This window comes from Acartia tonsa, chromosome 7 (genome assembly GCF_053477335.1).
Source record: "Acartia tonsa isolate MP-2025a chromosome 7, ASM5347733v1, whole genome shotgun sequence".
NCBI lineage: Eukaryota > Metazoa > Arthropoda > Copepoda > Calanoida > Acartiidae > Acartia > Acartia tonsa.
Window position 1 is genome coordinate 23,032,195 of NC_137266.1, and position 21,572 is coordinate 23,053,766.

At 30.9% G+C, this 21,572-nt stretch overlaps 1 protein-coding gene across 2 annotated transcripts; it reads right to left on the reverse strand.

Moving 5' to 3' along the window:
• Positions 1 to 1,734: 1,734 nt before the first annotated feature.
• LOC145325091 (uncharacterized) lies at positions 1,735 to 21,242 on the reverse strand. 2 transcript variants are annotated; one of them, XM_080167936.1, is made up of 21 exons: positions 21,178 to 21,242; positions 20,434 to 20,584; positions 17,729 to 17,815; positions 17,104 to 17,216; positions 16,763 to 16,837; positions 14,491 to 14,559; positions 14,053 to 14,105; positions 13,108 to 13,206; positions 10,111 to 10,237; positions 9,439 to 9,532; positions 8,848 to 8,888; positions 8,393 to 8,481; positions 7,760 to 7,816; positions 6,851 to 6,919; positions 6,113 to 6,173; positions 5,040 to 5,099; positions 4,137 to 4,281; positions 3,690 to 3,768; positions 3,221 to 3,309; positions 2,831 to 2,865; positions 1,735 to 2,436 (listed from the first exon to the last, which is right to left on the reverse strand). In XM_080167936.1, exons 2-21 carry the CDS (start codon positions 20,519 to 20,521, stop codon positions 2,419 to 2,421), a joined length of 1,548 nt encoding a protein of 515 aa, XP_080024062.1. In that variant the 5' UTR covers positions 20,522 to 20,584; positions 21,178 to 21,242; the 3' UTR covers positions 1,735 to 2,418. The 2 variants fall into 2 exon arrangements, with proteins under 2 accessions (XP_080024062.1, XP_080024063.1); XM_080167937.1 differs by lacking the exon at positions 2,831 to 2,865.
• Between the last annotated feature and the right edge of the window lie 330 nt (positions 21,243 to 21,572).

A 21,572-nucleotide genomic window follows, 5' to 3' on the forward strand; every position in this document is an offset into this window, starting at 1 on the left:
AAAAGTCATAATGTAGAAATTAAGATTTATTTAGAATATTTTTTTAATTTTGGTGCTACCCAACCGACTTTGACCGGACACCACGACCGACACAGACCAGATATCCTAATAAAATCAACTCTTGCCGACGTATAATTACTAAACTTAAAAAGTCATGAAGTCACAGCTCTCCATCTTACCTACAAAAAAAATGACATTGAAAAAACTAGAGGGGGGGGTCAATATGACCCCCTCCCCCCGATCTGTAAGGGTTAAATATAAATTTGCTTGTCTATAGATAATTTAACAGGATTAAAAGTTGGATCCTTGAAAGAAAACGAAGTAGCGGGTTTCGTTGTATTTTCACAGTAGCTTTTGATAGGTTATTTTAGGTTTGGCCGGTTAGGTTAGGTTATTCAAATGTTAAGGATAAAATTTTATAATACAAAAATATTTGCTTCAGATATCTTTGAGGGAAAGAGGAAATTAAACGAATAATAATTATTTAGAAAACATGAATCATTCAACAAAAAAAATCTATAAGTATAGATGTATAACCAGACAACTGTTGGGGACCTTTTTTGTTTGCCAGCAAATTGTTATCTGCTTATTGTAGCGACTTATCTCTGGTAACTTCCCGACGCCATTGGTTAATTTTCAAAGACCCAATTAATAGTCGGCACAGGGTCCTCCCCCTTCCCTCTCTATTGTTTTATTCCAATCTTCAAAATTAATTATAGAGCATCTCTGGTACAAAAACAAAATGTTTATTCTATTGATTTATTTATTTGTACTTTCACAATATTATATAAGGACTATTATCATTATTCATTTGATCACAACAATTAGTATTTATTACTTTTATAATTCGAATATATTTGACATAGTGTGTTAAAACTAAGTTTTTTTCATACACCCATTAGTAAAGTTAAAATTATTGGTTGAAAAGTGAAAACATTTTTTTCATAATCCTTCTAACTAAATAGTTGTATCAGAAAACTGGAAAACTCAGTTTTGTAATGACCTAGTCTGTATTAAATCTTTATTACACTAACGACAGCGCCCCTAGCATCTAGTATAATAGCATAAAACCATCCCAAAACTTTTATTCAAAAAAAAAATAAAATGGCCTACAACTATTTCAGGACCTAAAAGAAATTTCTTTAAAATGGAGAACTCAATTTGTTTAACGGTAAATGAGATCATAACGGTTATGATCTCATTAACTAATAACAGACAAACAAAAAAACCTTACTACTTTATATATTAAGAAGATAATGTGAACAAAGTAGGGATAAAACTATCAATAATTAAGGACTATAGAACATTATTTGCATTTGTAGTGGAGGTTTAATAATTACTTTCAGGTTTTTATTACATTTTACATTTTAACAAATAATTAATTATAGTAAAATGTTCTTTTTACTTTATTTTGCACTAGCGGCTACGCCCCTAGAGGCCTCTAGGGGCACTTGAGGAGGAGAGAGTCGAATTTAATAATTCAATTTCTTATTTTAGATTTTAAAAGAAAAAGTAAAAAAAAATTACGTTTGATGTTTGTTTTTCGTTGAACTCTCTTTCTAAAATTGAGAAATTTAAAAAAAATTTAATTTCTCTAGGGAGGGTGGTGGTACCCTCCCCCAAAATAGTTATAAACCTTCCCGGGACATATGAGAATCTACCCTGTTAAGGAGAACCCGATCGGTTCAGCGGTTAGCGAGATCCTTCGGTACAAACACACAAACATCCTGTTACTTTATTATAAGGATTATAAAACCTTAAATAATCGATTTTTAAATATGTTTTATACCAAAAAAAATAAAAAGGATACATTTAAACATAATTTATAATTTAATTAATATATGAAGATTCAAATCAAAATACATCATTAAACCTATATATACATACATACACAATTGTGTGTTATTTTCACAACCTATTTTAGAAGTTTTAGGTAATTATTTACAATATTTGCTTAGGTTTTAATTAAATATGAAGTGTTCTCAAAATGGTATTTAAAATTTTATTTTTGTCTATATTAAGAGTTTACAAGTTTATAGGTAGTGATAAATAAAAATGCCTACTGTTTAATTTTGATTGTCTATTTTAATTATAATTTATCTAAACTACGATTTCACCCACATTGGATTGCACTAGCCCTAAGTTCTAAAAAAAATCTAATTTGACATTAACTTTAAAAAGTCATGCAATCCTTAGTGGGCTAATTTTTTTTCACCCTTAACTAGATTCTTAATTGTTAATGAATACATTTTAAAACTACAAGTGACTTTACCTCTAGCCTCTAGGGGAAAGATATTTTACAACATGCCAAAAAATACATTTCATAACATAATTGATAATACTTTGAGTACTTGATTAATACCATATGATAATACAATATTTGTTGTCGTGTTTACATTATATCACTTTCAGATGTCATTATTTCTGGGGGCGGTCCTGAAAAAAGTAAATTTTTATAGATGACGACATTTAAAGAAACATCTTTAAAATATGATTAAAATTGTACATACGGGAAAAGGGATATATTATATACTGCAATTAACGGTAAGATGTAGGTTTATAAATCCATTTGAAGCAAGAAAACATTATATAGCTTCTTTTGGGTGAGCTTTAATTTATTTTATTAGTGTATTTCCATAGCACACAGAAGTCCATAAAGTTCAAAGATTTTATTCCATTAACATTTTGCCGTAACATGCAGTAGATCCGAAAATAATCTTTTAAAATGAAATCCCATAACCATCATGTAAAAACCAAGTTTTATTGTATAAAACTTTTAAAGGTGCATTTTTAAAGTGATGTTAGTCACACTACAGGAAAATGTACCTACATTTATAGAAAGTGGATCTAAAAGCATCATTCGTTCTAAAATTAAGAACAATTTGTTATTGATCTTTGCACTTTATTTGATTTCTTTTTAATTTCCAGCAGCAGCTTATAGTGCCTAATAAAAAATTACGTCTTACAATACAAAAGACCAATGATAGGCCAGTATACATTTTAATATTAGTCCTTTACAATGTATAATACCCTATCATTGGTCATTTTTATTGTATGACGTCATTTTTATTCGGCACTATAAGCTGCTTTAATTGCGATTATAGATAAAAATGCGGCAAAGACTGTATGTAATAGTTTCTAAAATATGTGTATAAAAGTGTAGAAGAAACGTAGTACTCATAAAGTAGCTGCGCTACTTTAAAAAACAGCTGTTTCTAACCTGGTTGGGGTGTATTATTGACAGCAGCTCCGCCGAAATAGTCCATAAGTCCACCGCCAGCTGGCTTCCTGGCACTGCCATTTGTTGCACTGAAATTTATGTTAGAATTTGTTAGGGAGGGATTGGACTTTAAATTACTCTGGTACTAACGAGTAACGATATCTTATTCATTGCCTTAAACATTTTAGAAAATTATCAAATTTCGATTGCTATTCCTAAATCCCCTTCCCCCATATAATTTTGATAATATTGGAAATAAAGAGGTGGTAATTTTCTTATTCATAACCACTGGAGTGGGCTCAAACCCTGCATGTCCAATACCTGCCGGGCCCTAACCCTGATGGGCTTCCCAGTAACCAAAAGTAATAAACACAATACAAACCATCCTTATTTGCAATTTCAGGGAGGGAAGGGGGGACGTTTATGTGCTCGACAAGGCACTTTGAGAGAAACCACCGAAATAACTTACATTCTTTTATTTTCATGCATTGTTCCAGGACCAATGATGGCTCCAGTCACTGTCATAACAGACATATCAGCTACACTACCTGAAAAAAATATTATTTTTTTTTATTTTGTGCTTATTTAGGAATAGTAAATTTTTATATTTTCTGCCGTTAATCTGTTAGTTCAGAAAGGAAATTAATTCTAAAAATCTTATCAAATTTTAACTTTGCATGAGAATTCTCTCGTTCGTTGGCATAAAAACCTTGCAGGGCTTCTATTGAAGATTGAAAGGATTAAATAATATTGAATTGTTTAAACTATTTCTTTTCATTAGATTTTTTTTCAAATACAGGGTAATATTGTTCAGCATAATTAAAGGGTGTGCTTCAATTTATTATCCATTTTCTTAATCAGCTTTTTATAAATATTAATGCCATTTTTAGAAATTTTGTCAAATAAAGTTACTTACTGGCATCGTTGTAATGATCCATATTTGTGTCCGGCGCCAGATAATTTCTGCTCCTGTCGGCGGCTCCATTAGCGCCGCTCACAGATGACGGCGGGCGGGGATTGAGGAGGCGGTTAACGGTGTAGTCACTCTCTACCTCTGGAACCTGTAATAATAGAATCAAGTATGTTTATCAAGATAGAGGTTAATTTTTCTTTGGAGAAAGTTTCTCCTGTGCCTCTTATCTGCGGAAGCCCTATTCAATTTTCAAATATAGTCTGACCTAACCTGATTTAAAGTAATAAACAAACAAACTAACAACTACCCTTGCCCTTATTTTGATATAAGGTGGGTTCTTTGCTAGAGGAGCCACCTTGAGGAAAACCGCTCAATTTACTTTAAAGAAATCTTGAATCTAAATTTGAGGCTCCAATGAAATATTATTATTTTTAAGATTATATTGTAATTCAAATTCTTCCTAATCCTACTGATAACACATACTCGTCTGACAGAGTAGCAGTAGGTAGTAAACAACGTTTTAGTACGATGTGGCTTTGGGAAAGTTAATAACAAATGTGATATTTTCTGGATTTAAAGGTAATTTTTTATTCTGTAATGAATGTTATTGAGCAAGACAGGACAAGCAAAGTGAGTTGTAGAGGAGCTTTGCCACTTCATACCTATTTATTTAAAAAAGTAATTGTAATTCCAAAAACCATTGTGTAATGCCATAGCATGCTTTTTGTGCAAATATTTAAATTATACAATAATATAAAATTTTCCCTCAGATATGACCTTAATTCAAATGTCTTGATTTTATTTTTCTAATCCATTCACATTTAAAACCAAATTTTGAACTTTATATTCTATCTTAAAGTTTTTACTAATTTCAATTATCTTTTACAGTGTAGTTTGTTTGTTTACCTTTTCAAGTCTGCTGACAGTAAGTTGGCTGGGAACTTTGGACCCTCTTCCATTCATATTCTAAACATTTACACAATTTGGTCATCATTGTTAATTTTTTAGATTTAATAGAGTACAAAATTTTAATGAGGTTTAGCGACTGACTACTGACTTTACCATAATCCGGTTTTGATAATAGTTGTACCATTCAAAACATTCTATACTTCCAATGGTTTCATGATGAGGTTTCATGATTTGGAATCTTGGATAGAATTGTTGGTGAGACAGGCCTTCCCTTTCCCTTGTTAATTTTATAGTATGTAACATTTTTGGTTTATAAACCTATTTTTTCTCCCCTTTTTTATCATTTTGAGGGAAGCAAATGAATGAAAAAGATAGATGGACAGAGAATTAATATTCCTTATTGAAAAGTAAACATGATGTCTGTATGTATGTAACAGTTAGGGAGTTGAATCCATTTTTATAGAAGCAGAAATATAATCTATGATTATGGTTTGGACCCTCTAAAACTGTAATCTACCTTTCCACTTTCCCCTCTCTTGGTGAAGATATCTTCAACGCCGATACGATTTTTGAAATGTAAGATTCTACTTTCCCTTCTCTTGGTGAAGATATTTTCAACGCCGATACGATTTTTGAAATGTAAGATTCCACTTTCCCCTCTCTTGGTGAAGATATCTTCAACGCCGATACGATTTTTGAAATTTAAGATTCCACTTTTGCCTCTCTTGGTGAAGATATCTTCAACAAGAGAGACAAAAGTAAAATCTTATATTTAAAAAATCGTATCGGCGTTGAAGATATCTTCACCAAGAGAGGGGAAAGTGGAAGGGTAGATTACAGTTTTAGAGGGTCTAAACCATAATCATAGATTATATTTCTGCTTCTATAAAAATGGATTCAACTCCCTAACTGTGTAAGGAAGAATTTCGCTACCGCAGACCTCAAAACCGCAGGCATCAAAAACTTTTTTCCTTTTTGTTTTTCACACAAAATTTGAAAGTGTAGGGTCAATTACCCCCTCTTCCCTCGAAGGGCCCCTAGAGGTCTCTCTTGTACAGAAATAGAAATACCTTATAGCTGTTAGTAGTGCTTGATTTTCTTGAACCTGACATGTCTTTGTAACTTGTACCTCTAAACAAATTAATAAATCTAATACAAAATTCGGATCTACTGCAGTTCACGGTAAAATATTGCTGGTAAGCAATATTTCCAATAATCTATGAATTTTAAAGGCTGCTATCTACCAAACGGCTGAACGTACAGATCATACCTGCACCGCACACCATTTTAAGCGGCTTAAGAAGGCTTACAAATAATCTGTAATAGCCAAGATCCAATGATGCACAGGGAAAGCTTCTCTGAAGAAAAAACGCGTAAAATAGGTCTTTTTCGCGCATTTCTCTGCACTGCGAGATAATTATGCATTATTGATTTATGGCTCTTCCAGATTATTTGTAGGCCTTCTTATGCCGCTTAAAACAGTGTGCGGGCATGATCTGTATGTTCAGCCGTTTGGCAGCTAGCAGCCTTTAAAATTCATAGATTTTTGGAAATATTGCTTACCAGCAATATTTTACCGTGAACTGCAGTAGGTCCAAAAATTCTTACTAATTCTACTTCTCTAGTTAGAGTATGTCTATCTGTTTGCCTTTCTGTCTGTCTATCTGTATGTGTGTCTGTGAGTCTATCTTTCTATATATCTATCTATCTATATGTCTATTATCTATCAGTCTATACATATATCTATTTTTATATTTAATTATATTTTATCTATCTACCTAATTATCTATCTATCTATATTAACTTACTTAGAACTTTTAGATGCCCTGGAGATATGGCTGGACCTATCGTAGCTCATCTTACTGTGGTGAGACATTCTAATTATTAAAAAAGCTTTAATAGTTGTTTTGTTAAGTTACAAATCTACTCGACAAGTATTTTGGTCTTTTATTATATGTACATCTTAACATATTCTTTCATCAAAATTGATTTTTTAAATTTTCAATAAGATATCCAAATTAATTCAAAAACCAATAAGTTATTGTTATTGTAAATTTTTGCTATAAAATATCCGTCGGATTAGAACCGGTTTATAAAATCAATATCAGTTTTATTGGCCCCTAGTTCATCTTATAATTTTTTATGTTACTATCCGTGGACAGCTGTCTATAATACAATGCGATGTTAACTTTCAAATTACCTTCTCCAACTGTTAGCGTGAAAAAAAAAGATTTATAGATGTTAACAGTACTTGATAATTTTAAAACAATTAGCTGGAATTCTAAGGTATCTTAAGTGAAAATATAATGGACTTTACAATTGATGCACACCCAAAATTTTAAAGTTGTCCCACTGGTTTAAACGAATCATTTAAGAGTCCCTAGATTCGTATATCTTGTTATATTTCATTTAGATAAACACACATACATACCGATCCCACTAATTTATCTTCCATTTACTGAATAGGACGACTGCAAATGATTTTAGCATTTAGCTTTGGAGGGGGGGGGGGGGGTGGATTAACAAATGAAAATCGGCCAAGGTAAGCCGAACTTTAAAAAGTGTGACAAACATATTTTGAGTACCTATATTGTTTCGGATTTCCGTAGAACAATACAAGTACGAGAAAGCATTGCTAAAAATTATAATTGGCACAAAACGTAAAAACTAAAGCAAAATAAAACCTGAAATTGATAAAGAAGTTTTAAAAATCTTACTTTTCCATATTTTCGAAATCAATAGGACTCATAACTCTAGCTCCACTTTGGCTTCTCCTAAATAGAGTAAAACAAATTGTCAGCTGGATGTTTGTCCAGTAATATCTCGGGAACCACTGGGCACTGTGCTATATAATTTTTCAAGAATCTTTCTATGGGGTATGCGCAAGTTATGGTTTTTTTTCAGTGAATTTGTTACTTCAACCTCTTTCCCCCAAATGATACAGCTCTTAAAAAAACCACCCCCTCTCACCCACAATCATTAAACAAGAATGAAATTTAGCGTAGAGGTAAAAATAATAGTAAGGATTAGTCTAATTTAGAGAGATATCTCTCAATGACGACCTTTTAAACTTTATCTATTCAGAAATTTGTTAGACTAAAAATATTTTTTACAAAATTAATTAGCTTTTGTGTAGCTTAAAAATCAACAACAACAAAATTAAAAATAAAATATTTTAGTTTGTTTGTTTATTACTTTAGGTTAGGTATGGTTATGCTAGGTAATGGGTATCCTCGCAGGGTTAGGACTATGCAGGGATTAAGTAAAGTCCTTCCTTTATGCAGTTTATATAAAAAAAAGTGGAGTTTCTAAGCATTTTGAGGGAAACCACCGATTAATTTGATTGTTACCTGGATCTGCCAGATCTAACAGAGCCTCCATAATCTGAACCTCCCCACATACTTTCATCTGTTAGGAAAGCCTTCAAATAATGTCTCTCCTACAAAAAAAAACAGAATATAGATTCCATTATGTCTGCACCTCAAATATTATTTAAGATTTATTTTGCTTGTTGGCTATACCCTATTGCTGGTGAAAAAAAAACTTGAAAATATTAGTTGATTTGTAATTTTATTTTAACTAGACAAGGATGACAACATAACGTTGTATGGCAACTAATAATTTATCATATCTTCCATTAAGTGATTTAAATCAACTAAGGGAACACATTTTCCAAATATATATTATTTTAAACAATAGCATGATGATATATGGTCAGACGGACTTTGACGTTAGAGTTTACTCTAAATAAGTAAATAACGTTGCAAAATTTGAAAATTGAATTGAAAAAAAAAACAATTCATACCTTTAACATCAAAGCAAGCATTAGACCCCAAATAAACAAACCTAAAACAGAAAAACAAATTAAATCAAGAAATTAACTTTTATATTTTGGTTCTGATTCTTAGATTATTTATTTTTTTTGTTAAAAGTTTTTTTTTCTTCAAAAAATAAATAATATCAAAGCAGTTGCGTGCACAGGGTTTTGCCAGGGTTGTTTACACCTCCATCAAAATTTTTTACACCCCTGTAAACAAAGTAGAGGGTAGTGTAATACAGACAGGGTGTTAATTTATTGTCAGGGAGGCGTATACAACCCCATAAGTGTCAACCCCTATACATAATCAACATACTCAAAGATAAATTGTGACCGAAGATTGTTTTAGCACACCACCCTAAAATATTAGGGATTGTGGCTTTTTTTACCCCCACAGTCCCTAAAGCTGTTTTAGATGTGCGCCTCTGTATTGCAATAGGATTATAAAACAGGAACAAAAAGTGTTAAAACCATTAGAATAAAACACTAAAACACTAAAAAATTTGCTAGCAGACGGATAAGGCCATTGAAAAAAGAAGGGGGGTAGTTATTTCTATATAGATTTATTTTAAAACCTACCAACCCAAGCTCCTGCCATGCTAAGTTCCACAATAAGATTGGCTTGCTCAGTTTGATACTCAAAACCTCCTTCATCTTGCAGCCGCGAGTTCGCCTAAACATTAGAAACAAGGATGAAACAATCATAAAAGCGAGGCTTAACTAAAAAGATAGTCAAATTGATAAACATTAACAATGCAATTTACATTCAACATTATGTCTTAACGAAAATCTGTATACAATATACATATATCTCAAAATATATACACATATATACACAACATGCTTAATATGGACATACTTACATTTCAAGAATTGATTATAGAAATACTTCGATTATAACATTATGTCTAATGATACTAGGAATCTATATTGCAAAAATCAAGTTAATAGGATGATTATATCATATAAAAAATGTTATCTAAAAAGCTTAAAGTCATCCTGTCTACAATTTTTAGTAAGAGTTATAGAGCTGCTACGCTTTCTAACTATGTTTCTATTGTATCCTACCGTTGCAGGAATCACCATGCCAAATATAAATTCGATTGGACAATTATTACTAACTAAATTACCGATAAGAGCTATCCCTTACAGATCGACGGACCAAAGAATCAAAATAATGCAGAGCTTCGCTCTTAACAATGATATCAACATCCGTATTCGCGAAGTACAATTATAATGATAAAAACTTACACTATTATCATTCCAGCTATTATGATACTGTGCAATGTAGCTAGGGTCCGATACAGTATTTTTCTTCAGGTCATAATGAACTTTGACGTCGGTAAACATCTTTCTGCATGTGATTGCTTGTTCACCACTGAAAAAGATAGAAGACTTGTAAATATTCACTTTTAAATATAATATTGTTTACATCTTTTGTAAAAAGGATGACAACATCCATAAATAGCACAGCAAATAATCGCAAATATTTGCAAACGGACTAAGTGAGTTATAGAGCATATGTTTAATGGTCATAATATAAATCAATAAAGGTACTAAGAAAGAGAGGTAATGTCTGATTGAGCCAATAGGAGAATCTCATCGGTACATACATTTAATCTCATTGGTTGAAATTGTGTACACATTTTCTTACGGACGCATGTTTTTTTTTTCATTTCATACATAGATAAAAGTCAGCTGTAAACAGTATATTTTTTTAGAAAAAAACTTTGCGGAATCAGAACTAATTGCCCTAAAATTTCGTCTTTAATTTGAAAGCTTCAGACAGAGGTGGATTCTTAAAAAAAAAGTTAGGCTACTCGCTGGTGAGGCAAAATTATTTTTGAGAAAAATCCTTCAAAATCGAATAAAAAAATTTACAAAACCTAAATAAAATCTTAAAAGGGTTATTAACATATGATTTTGTTTAATTTTTGTAGATTTTAATGTGCTTTTGGATGATTTTTCACAAAAATAATTTTGCCTCACTATCGAGTAGCGAGTCTATTATTTTTTAAGAATCCACATCAGCTTAAGTCGAAAGTAAACAATACTTTTGTCTGCTAGAAATGTTCCTTCTTAGATTTGACGAAAAAAGGGTTCAGAATATGCTTCTATTCTTATAATTCTATTTATAAATCCTAAAGCCTTTATATAGAAATAAATTTCTTTTGTAGCATAACCCAGGGACAAGGGAAGGCTATTCTGGCAAACAATGCTTTAGAGCTGATTTCATAGATTTCCAGTTAAAACTAGATGATGAGATTATGCAACTTTTGGCAGAATTTGATAAGAATCTCAAGCATTATTTTATTAGTTTTTGCTCACTTTACTACAAGCCATGCAAAAATGATAGTCAGAGATTAGTTCCATGTTCAGTTTTGAGATGAACGAGTTGAATAATGCATTTTACATATTTTATATATTTTATCTAAATCATAGACTACTTGTAAATTATATGTTTAATAGTGAATAAAATTTATTGAAAATCCCAAAGAGTGGATAGCTGTAATATTTTCAAAAATATTTAAGATTGTTTAGATATTTATCTCATCAAAAAATTTACATAAAAAAAGTTTTTACGACACCTATCAATAAAATTCTGAACTACATAACTATTCTTTTACAAATCCTAAATTTTATAATATATGTTGTGGTTTAATTTGGTATTTCTTGACAACATCTTGCCTCTAATTGCAAAATAAGTTGGAGGGAAGTGTCGAAATAGGAAATGTAAATAAGGAGCTTCCCTGAAATCATAAAATGATTTATCATGTCCTGCAATATTGAACATAAAAACAACTAATCTTCTCGAATATTAACAATTTACAAACTTATTACAGAATTTAAAAATGGGTAATTTTCCCCAAAGTGCCTTGTAGAGCACAGAATCCCCCCTTTCCCCACCATTAACTTAAAACAAATTGTAAACGATCAAAGGGGCGGGGGTCCTTTTGGTATAGCATTAAGGAAACTAAAAGATATAATCTTAATAAGGAGGGGGATCAGTGCTTAATAGGCAACTTTGTGGTAAGGCACCAATATATATATTTTTTATGCTTATTTGTTATTAAGGTGTTCGTCAAATAGAATTTAGTATTTTATGTTTATTTATTTTTTAAAAGCGAAGCTTTTCTATAATTATGGTCGGTCCGTAAGTCCGTACGTCTTTCCATTACAGTTAGCTGTTTCCGTTAATTTAAAAAGGTTAGAATTGTCCTATCAATTCAAACTTTACATGCTAATTCCTATATCTGTTAGGTACCACTTAGAAAGCGCAGCAACTCTATAATCGTTACCAGAAAGTTCATTCGTTCATTTAAAACAGGCTTATTTTTTACTTTTTTTACAACAAATTTTTGTATGTTAAAATTATCCTAGTCATCAGATTTTTTGAATACTGATTCCTATTACAACAAGGTAAAGTGTTATAAGCGAAGCATCTCTATAATAAAGTCCTAAAAACGTCATTATGTCCTTAAACAGTAACATGTATTTAATCAGTTTTGCAACAAATTTACTCACAATTTTGTAGACATATGCATTAATATTCAGTCTATTCAGTTCTGACACTCTACTAGAGTTAATGTATGTTTGTCCTTCAATTTCAGCGCTTCGCTTATGAATGTTGTCATCCTTGTTTTAATAAGTAATGAACAATGAATTTTATTTTTGAGCTTTAAAGAAGGATGTATTTTAATCATTGAATCAATATGAAACTTTTGTCTTAACTTGCTTTAAGGGGTTAATAAAAGTGTTTGAAAATGCATCAAAGTAAAAATTTATTAAAATATTTTGTTTTTTGTCTTTAATCAGTTACAAATATTATGGAAAAGAAAAAAAATTAAAGATTTATATTTTACGAAGTAATTAAAAATATTTATTAATCTCCCTACTTTTGAATTGTTTGGTAGGAATTCTTTTGTTTGTTTTGAAAAACGGTCTGCTAATTTCTTATCTAATAGTGAGGTTTAGTGATGAGATTTAGCGAATGTAAACCCTTATCTACTTTACTATAAACCCTTTTTTATAATAGTTGAATCATCCCAAACATTCAAAACTTTTAAAGGTTTCGTGAATTAGTTGCGTGATTTTAATAGAATTGTTGATCAGAAAGAACTTCCCTTGTCCCTGAGCATAACCATAACATAAGAAATGTTCACTAAAAAAATTAAACCTTATATCTTTAATAGCATCCAAGAAATTACAATTTCACTAAATGTTTCAGATAAATATTTATTTACTTACGCGTTTCTACCCAAAACATCTGTTTGTGAATTAGTATATCTTTGGATGGTATGATCATCTGCAAAGCTATCCAGCCGCTGCCTCTGCTGATTGTTTCCTCTAAAATACACAGGATGATAGTCTGTGTTTGTCTAGGAAAAGTAACGATGAACCAGGGGCGTCCAAGCTTTTTTTTTGGGGGGGGGGGGTAATTCGTTTTAGGGGGAGTAAAATGGCGCGCGAAGTGCGCCGCAAATTTTTTTACCCCCCGCCCCCCCAAAAAAAAAATTTACCCTGGGGGTAAAATTTGCTTGGGGAGGGGTAATTACCCCCCCTGAAATCTATTAACAGGGGTAAATTTTGTTTAATCCCCCCAAAATTTACCCCCGGGGTAAAATTTTTTAGGGGGTAATTTGAATTTTATTAAACATTTAGTATTGAAAATGCGCGCGAAGAGGGCAAAAAATTTTTTTGTTAGAGATTTTTTATTTTGGGGCACTCTCAAGTTCGTTTGGGGGGGGGGGTAATCGCCACATTACCCCCCCCCCCCTTGGACGTCTATGCGTTAAACCCATAGAGTTCACCTTTTCATGATTCTTCTCAACACTCTAAATAAAAATACCCCCTCCCCCCGAAAAAAAATTCCAGTTTCTCTTTTTAAAATTAAAAGTGGATGGTCGTCCATATTTCCCCCTCCTCACAAACACCCTCAAATCAAATACCCTAGAAACATTTAGGAGCATATCTACTATTACTAATATTAATAGTAGTATAGTTTTAAAATAAATCGGGCGGTTTTAGGCTATTTTCATGACCTCCCCACCGCTCTCCCCTAGAGGTCAGGATCCACTAGTTAAAAAGAACAAAAGAACATTACTGATGAAAGTATAGAATAACTAACAGACATGACCAAAAATAAAATGTCTGAACCTTTTGTTCTGGAATTATTATTTTCTTCCTATTTACCTGTTTGAACTTGGGGTGAAGTTAATTCTGGCTCTTAGAGTTTGCTTAACCTCCTATAAAAAGAACCACAGGTTTAGGGTGTTAAATAATTCGGCAGTTTCCCTTAAAGTACCAAGTCGAGTACCAAACCCTCCCCCTTTTTTAAAATAAATTTAAATTATGGAGATGGCTTTAGTTTTTGGTTTGTTTGGTAAATACTTTAGGCATGGTTGGGAACCCCCACATGAGTTTGGCATAGGGAAAAATCTACCCCACCCCCTTTTTTTCAATTTATTTGAAGGAATGGGGGTTAAAGTGCTCGCTATTTTCTTTGAAGGAAAGGACAAAAAAAAAAGAGGCAACTGCATTACAGCTGTAGTTTAATGTATATTTTCTTAGATAGTTTGTACTGAAATACTCTTGTTATAAATTAGTTGCGCTACAAAAAAAAATTATTACCAAGTAGATATTTTCACATGAAGTGGTGTAACCAGTTGTTAAAATTATGGCGTTTATAGCTATAATACCCTAAAAATAAAAATAATGGTTAATTTACTATTCATAAACCTATTTTACCTAATACTTTTAAATTTCATATTATATATATACCCTACACCCATGTAATGTAAAAGTTCAGCAAATAAGTTTTTTTCCAGGTTTTTCAGTGTGCAAAAAAATAAGAAAATGTATTCTAGCCTAAATAATATCATGTAAACTACACAATAATTAAACCCAGAGAGAGAGGGGGACAATGGGCTAGTCCCCAAAGTGATGAACTGAAATTAGTTTCCGAATGTGAACACATTTTCCTAGGTGTTTCCCAATCCTATCTCAATATTTGCTACTAGCTAAAAATCCTTCAAACTTCAAAAAAAAATCAAAATTTGAATGTATTAACGATTTATACATTATACATTCAAAGTTTTAATTTTTCAAATTTTGATTTTTTTTTTGGAAGTTTGAAGGTTTTTTAGCTAGTAGCAAATATTGAGATAGGATTGGGAAATACCTAGGAAAATGTGTTCACATTCGGAAACTAATGACTGTACTCAAAAAACGCCTATCTCAGAAAACGCCTATCTCAAAAAACGCCCATCTCAGAAAACGCCTATCTCAAAAAACGCCCATTTCAGAATTCGCCTATCTCAAAAAACGCCTTTTTCATAAAATGCCTACTACATTTTTAAAAATTATCTTGTAGTGAAACATGTAAGTCTAAGAAGGTATTGTGAATATTGTATAATATGTACATTATAAATCTTCTTATTGAATTATCTATCTCTGAAGTATAATGTCACTCTTTTACATTCCTTAGGCACTTTTTATTTTTTTAAGCATTTTGAGCAACAACATACTAATTTTTGAAAATTGATCACAATTGAACATCAAAAACTTTTACCTAGTTAATTTATGTTTTAAGTTTCATTTTTTCATATATGTACTGCAAACAACCCAGTTTACTTTTCAGTTATTATAATAAGAAGAACAACTATGAGCTCTATTAAAACATACTTTTTATTTATTTTCTTTAGTATTTGACCTAATATATTGAATTAACAAAATATCAGGTTGAAATGTTGTAAATATAACTAAACCTAGTAAATTTGTTAAGAGATATTTATAAAGATGTTGTGGAATTTTGGTTGGGTGAATTTCAAAATGGGGTTGTGAAATTTGGGTAGGGTGTAAAAAGGGATAAATAGTTTGGAAAACACAAAATTTTGTTTTTGTTTTTATTATGCTTAAAAGAAATTTTAGATTTATGTTATATAATTATTAACATACACAAATAATATACAAAATATTTATTGAGTATGATATGCTTTAAACTTATCAGAATTAGATAGCTGTTCCTCAAAATAAAAAAATAGTTTAGAATACCTAATTATTATAAATTATAAAGCAATTTAACATTTTTTTAGATTCTACTTTCCATAATTGATGAATTTGGGGGGAAAAATAGGGTCAGGTTATTTTAATGTCTTATCCCTATATTCCTTCTTATTTTTACCAGATTAAAAAATGATGTACTTTTAAATGAGCTTCAATAATCAAACCCTTTCCTCCAATGAGTTCTCCCTCCAATAATTTTCTCCCATTTATTAAAACTATACCTATTCTCTAAATATAGCAGCTACTCTTTAGTTTACCATTTTATCCATCTTTGTACATAGTTTATAAAACTGTTTATTTATGTTTTAAATAAGAGATCATGAATAACAAGTATTGTATTATTTTATTGAATACTATTTATAAATTAGGCTTTATTTTTAAAAAAGTAGTGGGCATTTTATAATAAAGGCGTTTTTTGAGATAGGCGTTTTCTGAGATGGGCGTTTTTTAAGATAGGCATTTTCTGAGATGGGCGTTTTTTGAGATAAGCGTTTTCTGAGATGGGCGTTTTTTGAGATAGGCGTTTTCTGAGATAGGCGTTTTTTGAGATGACCCAAACTAATTTCAGTTCACCCCCAAAGTTTTCTTATTCGTTGGCATAAAAACTTTGGGGACTTTTTATGATTTTTGGTTGGTTTATTAAGTTGAGTGCCCAAACGTTTCATACACTAATTGTGTACTACAGTAGGGGTAATTTTGTGTATCAAAATTGGGGATGTGCATAAATTTGCCAGTTATTGTCTTATCCCTTTAGAGCCCTGAAGTAAACCTTTATCAATAATTATTTATGTACATTATTTAGGCCGGGTTAAAGGAAGCTCAATGAAATATATCTCACCACTACAATTCCATGGCATATTATTATTTTCCAAAACTTTTTCTTAAACTTTAAACGGAATTCATCTGAAGTCATCTAAATAGAATAAAAATATTAGAAATGAAAATTAAATATTTTAAAATAAAAATATAAAACAATAAGAGGTAACAAATTAAAAAGAAAAGCAACACATAGGAGTATTTTGAAATGCTTTGGCGCATAATCAGGCGCAATATATCAAGAGTCATGACAGTCAGACAAAAGTCATGCAGTCAAAGGGTTGGTTATCTTATATGGGGGACTTATCCCTTGGCTAAGCCATGGCTTAACTCCTATCTATATAAAACATGTTTAAAACCTGCCTCAGGTAGCTTGATGTGATCTTGTGTTTTTCTTAAATGTAACCAGTTAACAAATCCAAGGAAAAATGCACAAATCGCAACCAACAATGGAAGAAGTCCACTTACTATACAGCCTAAAAATTAAATCCTGTTTTATTTTATAAAGTAGTAAGTTTTTTTTCTGTAGCTAATTAACTGAGTGAGCTCTCATTTTTAATGAAGCTTTACATACATAACTGTAAGGTTAAATGTCATTCTATTTTTAAATTTAAGGAGAAAGACTAAACTACATAACTTTTGTGTCACTTTTGAGGAAGACGATTCCCTTTTCTCCCATCTCTTTTGAAGAGATTTTGTTCCCCCCTTCCCTTTTCTTTTCTCTTTATATGACGTCATATAGAAATCGTGTTCCTAAAAAGTGACACAAAAGTTATGTAGTTTAGTCTTTCTTAATTTAAGCATTTGGATATATTGGCAGGGGAAAATCAGTCGTTAATTTAGCTTGCTAATAGGGAACTCATTTATTAATCCAGTAAGAGGAAAGGGGATGAGGTAAACGGGGTGGATGGAGTGAGATCATCACTTCATCAGAGTACATCAAAATCTGGTGCAACATCTGGTGGTAATAATATATTGCCTTTATTACCTGCTTTGGAGCCATACTTGATGGGTGGTTTTGATGTGAATAGAAGACATCCAGCGTCGTCGTTCGCAGACATGTACAACATTGGCACTAGTCACAATTAAACAGAGGTTATGCTTCCACAGGGGTGCTGCCACTTTTACCACTAGCAAAAGTACAGCCACTGTGTTTTTGACAAATATTGGGTGTGTTTTTAGCAATTTCGTTTTTAGCTGTATTTTTGGCAATATTTTTTTATCCACTGTCAAAATTACACCTTTCCGCTGTCATAAACACAGTTTTACTGTCAAGTTCACACCCATGAAATTCAAGAATGCTGTCAAATTCACAGTTTTGATGACAAAAATACACCCACTTTTAAATTAATATTAATTATAAATATTTTGACCAAGTTGTTAAAACTTATAACTATTAATAATAGTTAAATCAATCTACTAATTGTTTAGAACAAAGTCATGTTTAAATGAAAGATTAAATAGGTGAACAACAGGATCTATAACACTTGCCATAATTTCTTTTAAAAGTTTAGTAGAAATATTGTCAAACTTAGTTTTGGTTTTAGTTTATTGAGAGTAGAAAAAATTATTTGAGGGGTGATTTTTTGAAAGACAAAATTTTCATTGACTGGAACCCCAAGGTAGTCATTAAAATCCTTTTTGCAAAATGGAATTTCATCTGCTAGACTGGGACCAACATTAATGAAAAAATTGTTAAAACCTTCACAAATATCTTGAAAGTTTTCATAAGATCTGTTATCATCAGTAAAAAGATTTGGGATAAAATGCGTTTTTTTTTTATTCCTGTTTGATTAATTGTAGACTAAGTTTTTTTCATGTTAGACGAAAATTCATTGAATTTAGAAAAATAGTACTCTTTTTTTTTGTCTTTTCTAAATGCAGATTTATAAATATTATTTGCAATGACAAATTTTCTATTGCTATCAACGGTTTTATCTTTAAATTTTTGTCTTAATAACATTTCTTTTTTCTTTGATAACATTAGAAAAGTTTTCAAACGCACTCTCTGGATTACTTGAAATTAATTTTATATCATCATCAGAGCCCTATAATAACAGATAAGTTTAAATTAGTTTTATAAGTTATACTACTTAACCCCAAAATAGTAAACTTTTAATCTTTAAATTTAGATTCTATTTAATTCTTTTTTACATATTTTGGCTTTGTATCAGATTTAACACCAACATGTTTAGGCAGTTAGCTGTCATTATCACTTATGGTGTAAGTAAACGAATTTTCATTTTTAGGGTAATAATGTATCTATATGTAATAGATATATTAATATTATGGATAAATAAGTAGGTATAAATTTAATAGATGTATATTTGTCAATATGTAGGTGTATAATTGACAAATTATAAATTTAATAGATGTATTTTTGTCAATATGTAGGTGTATAATTGACAGCAAAACTGTGAATATGCCAGTGCAATAACTGTATTTTTGTCATACACCCTAAAAACGCAGGTGTGAATTTGACAGTAAAACTGTGTTTATGACAGCAAATCACTGTGTTTATGACAGTAATATCTCTGTATTTTTGCTAGTGGTAAATCTGCCATGTACCCCTTCCACAGTTTTGTAAATAAGAGAATGCTCCTTTAAGGAGGGCAATACAATGGCTAAATACCATCCTAAGAATCAATACAATTATTTTTGAAGTATATAAAGCTTCCCCCAGAATATTAAATTAATATATTTGTCAATTGTCCAATCCCTGTATCTCTAGATAATTTATAACAATTTTAAATTGTCATTTTTTAGAACGGAAATATACTCAAAATTAGTTTTCATTAAAAACTATGCATTTTTCAAACAAAAAAAGGTTTCTTTCCATTCGTGTATTTAAAGACATAAAACAACGTAGTATAGTTGAAATTGAGAAAAAGAAAGATACATTTCACACAGACATACACCCTAGTAATTCTGCATAAAAATCAACTAAGATATGTCAAATCTAAAGATATATTGAAATGAGAAACATACATGCATTTTAAAGACCTCTGTTTCAGTGGTTCCTGACTCCATACAAAAGACGAAAATAATTTATTTTAATTATTTGTGGAAAATATATTAACTTTAGCCATTTTACATAGGCTTAAATAAATGTAAAAAGTAAAAATAAATATTTGGCACTTTATATAAAAGTCATGCAATATTTAATTTTAATTAAATTTTTCATTTTAAATAAGTTTTTATGCTGTGATGATTATTTAATAACATGACTCATATTATTAGTTTTTAAATCAGGGCTTGGCCTTAGCAACCGCAAATCTTTGTATTTTAATGTAAAACAGCTTAATTTTGGTTTAATTTAGATCTTTAATCCTATTATATAAAGGAGTAAGCTTTTTTGTCTGTAGCCAAGGATCTCACTTATCACTGAACCGGTATGGTTCTCCTTTACAGCGTAGCTTATTAAAGGTCTAGGTAAGGTTTTTTAGCTATTTTAAAGGAGCGTATCTCCACCAGCCTGAAGTGCCCCAAGAATCTTCTAGGGGCGTAGCCGCTAGTTGTATAAAAAAGAAGCAGTATTTTTATGTTTAAATAAACTATCCTTAATTATTGAAAGTTTTTGAAATAGCTATTTAGATTTTATTGTTCTCAATATTTCCAAAAGTTGGCAAATTCACTAGAAGTGGAAAGCTGCTAGTTGCGTAGAAAGTTTAACTGGAAGCATAATCCTCTTGCCTGTGGTGAAAAAGGTTAGCAGGAAAGCAAGACCGTACAGCCATATGTACAGCTTTAGCGCCCCCTCCAGCTTCATAGGACGCAACATTGTGGAAGGTCGTCGTTGTTTGTTCACTTGTTTAGATTAGAGTATTCTCTTCTTTGTGTTTTCCTGAAAAATATAAGTATTTACCATCATTTCAAAATTCTTCTGATTATGTTCATTGATAGTCAAGAAGGTTTTGAGTTTGTGTCCCGCGAAACAGCGTATAGTGGACAATAAAAATGACGTCATACAATACAAATGACCAATGATAGGCCACTATACATTGTATTTGACCAATGAAATTGCATACTTGCCTATTATTAATGATTTATATTGTATGATGTTATTTTCCATTTCATGTTTCGTGTCCTGCTCTTGTTTAGAAACTGAAGGTGGGTTTGTATTCATTGTCCATACTTTAAGGAGATGGTAATGACCTAACTAACTAACTAACAAATAAAATTCAATCATTATATTGTTAGCCAATTTAGCTAATAAGACGACTTTTTTACAACCTTATAATCAAGGAGTCCTATGGATATGACAATGGACGATAAATTGATAAACATCCCCATTAATGATAAACACAATAACTTTCTATAGAATAAATTATTGGTTAAAACGTTGGATACTTGTGTAACAAACAGTCCATTGTCCCCTCCCTCCTTGATATTATCTCTACTTCGTGCCCAAGTATAGATACACAACTAATAACTTACCTGTTAAATAGAAATTTTAAAAGTTACTTCTTAAAAATCTACATTATGATATCAAACATTGTTCTGAAAACAATCAAAATATTATTTAATATTTTATATTTGCTTTACTCTACATACTTGTTTTTTTAAACAAATACATCAAGTAAACTTTTAAGACATTATACAATAAAATAAGGATGACAACATCCATAATAGGGAATCATTGAAACGGTAGGACAAACAAACATTAACACTTGTATAGTGTCAGAACTGAATAAACAGATTATAAATGTATAAGAGTTAAAGCAAAATTATAAGTAAATTTGTTGAAAAAGTGCTTGATACAGGATAATGTTTTTGGACATACTTTCATTTTTAGGACTTGATTATAGAGTTGCTTCGTCTATAGTATTGTA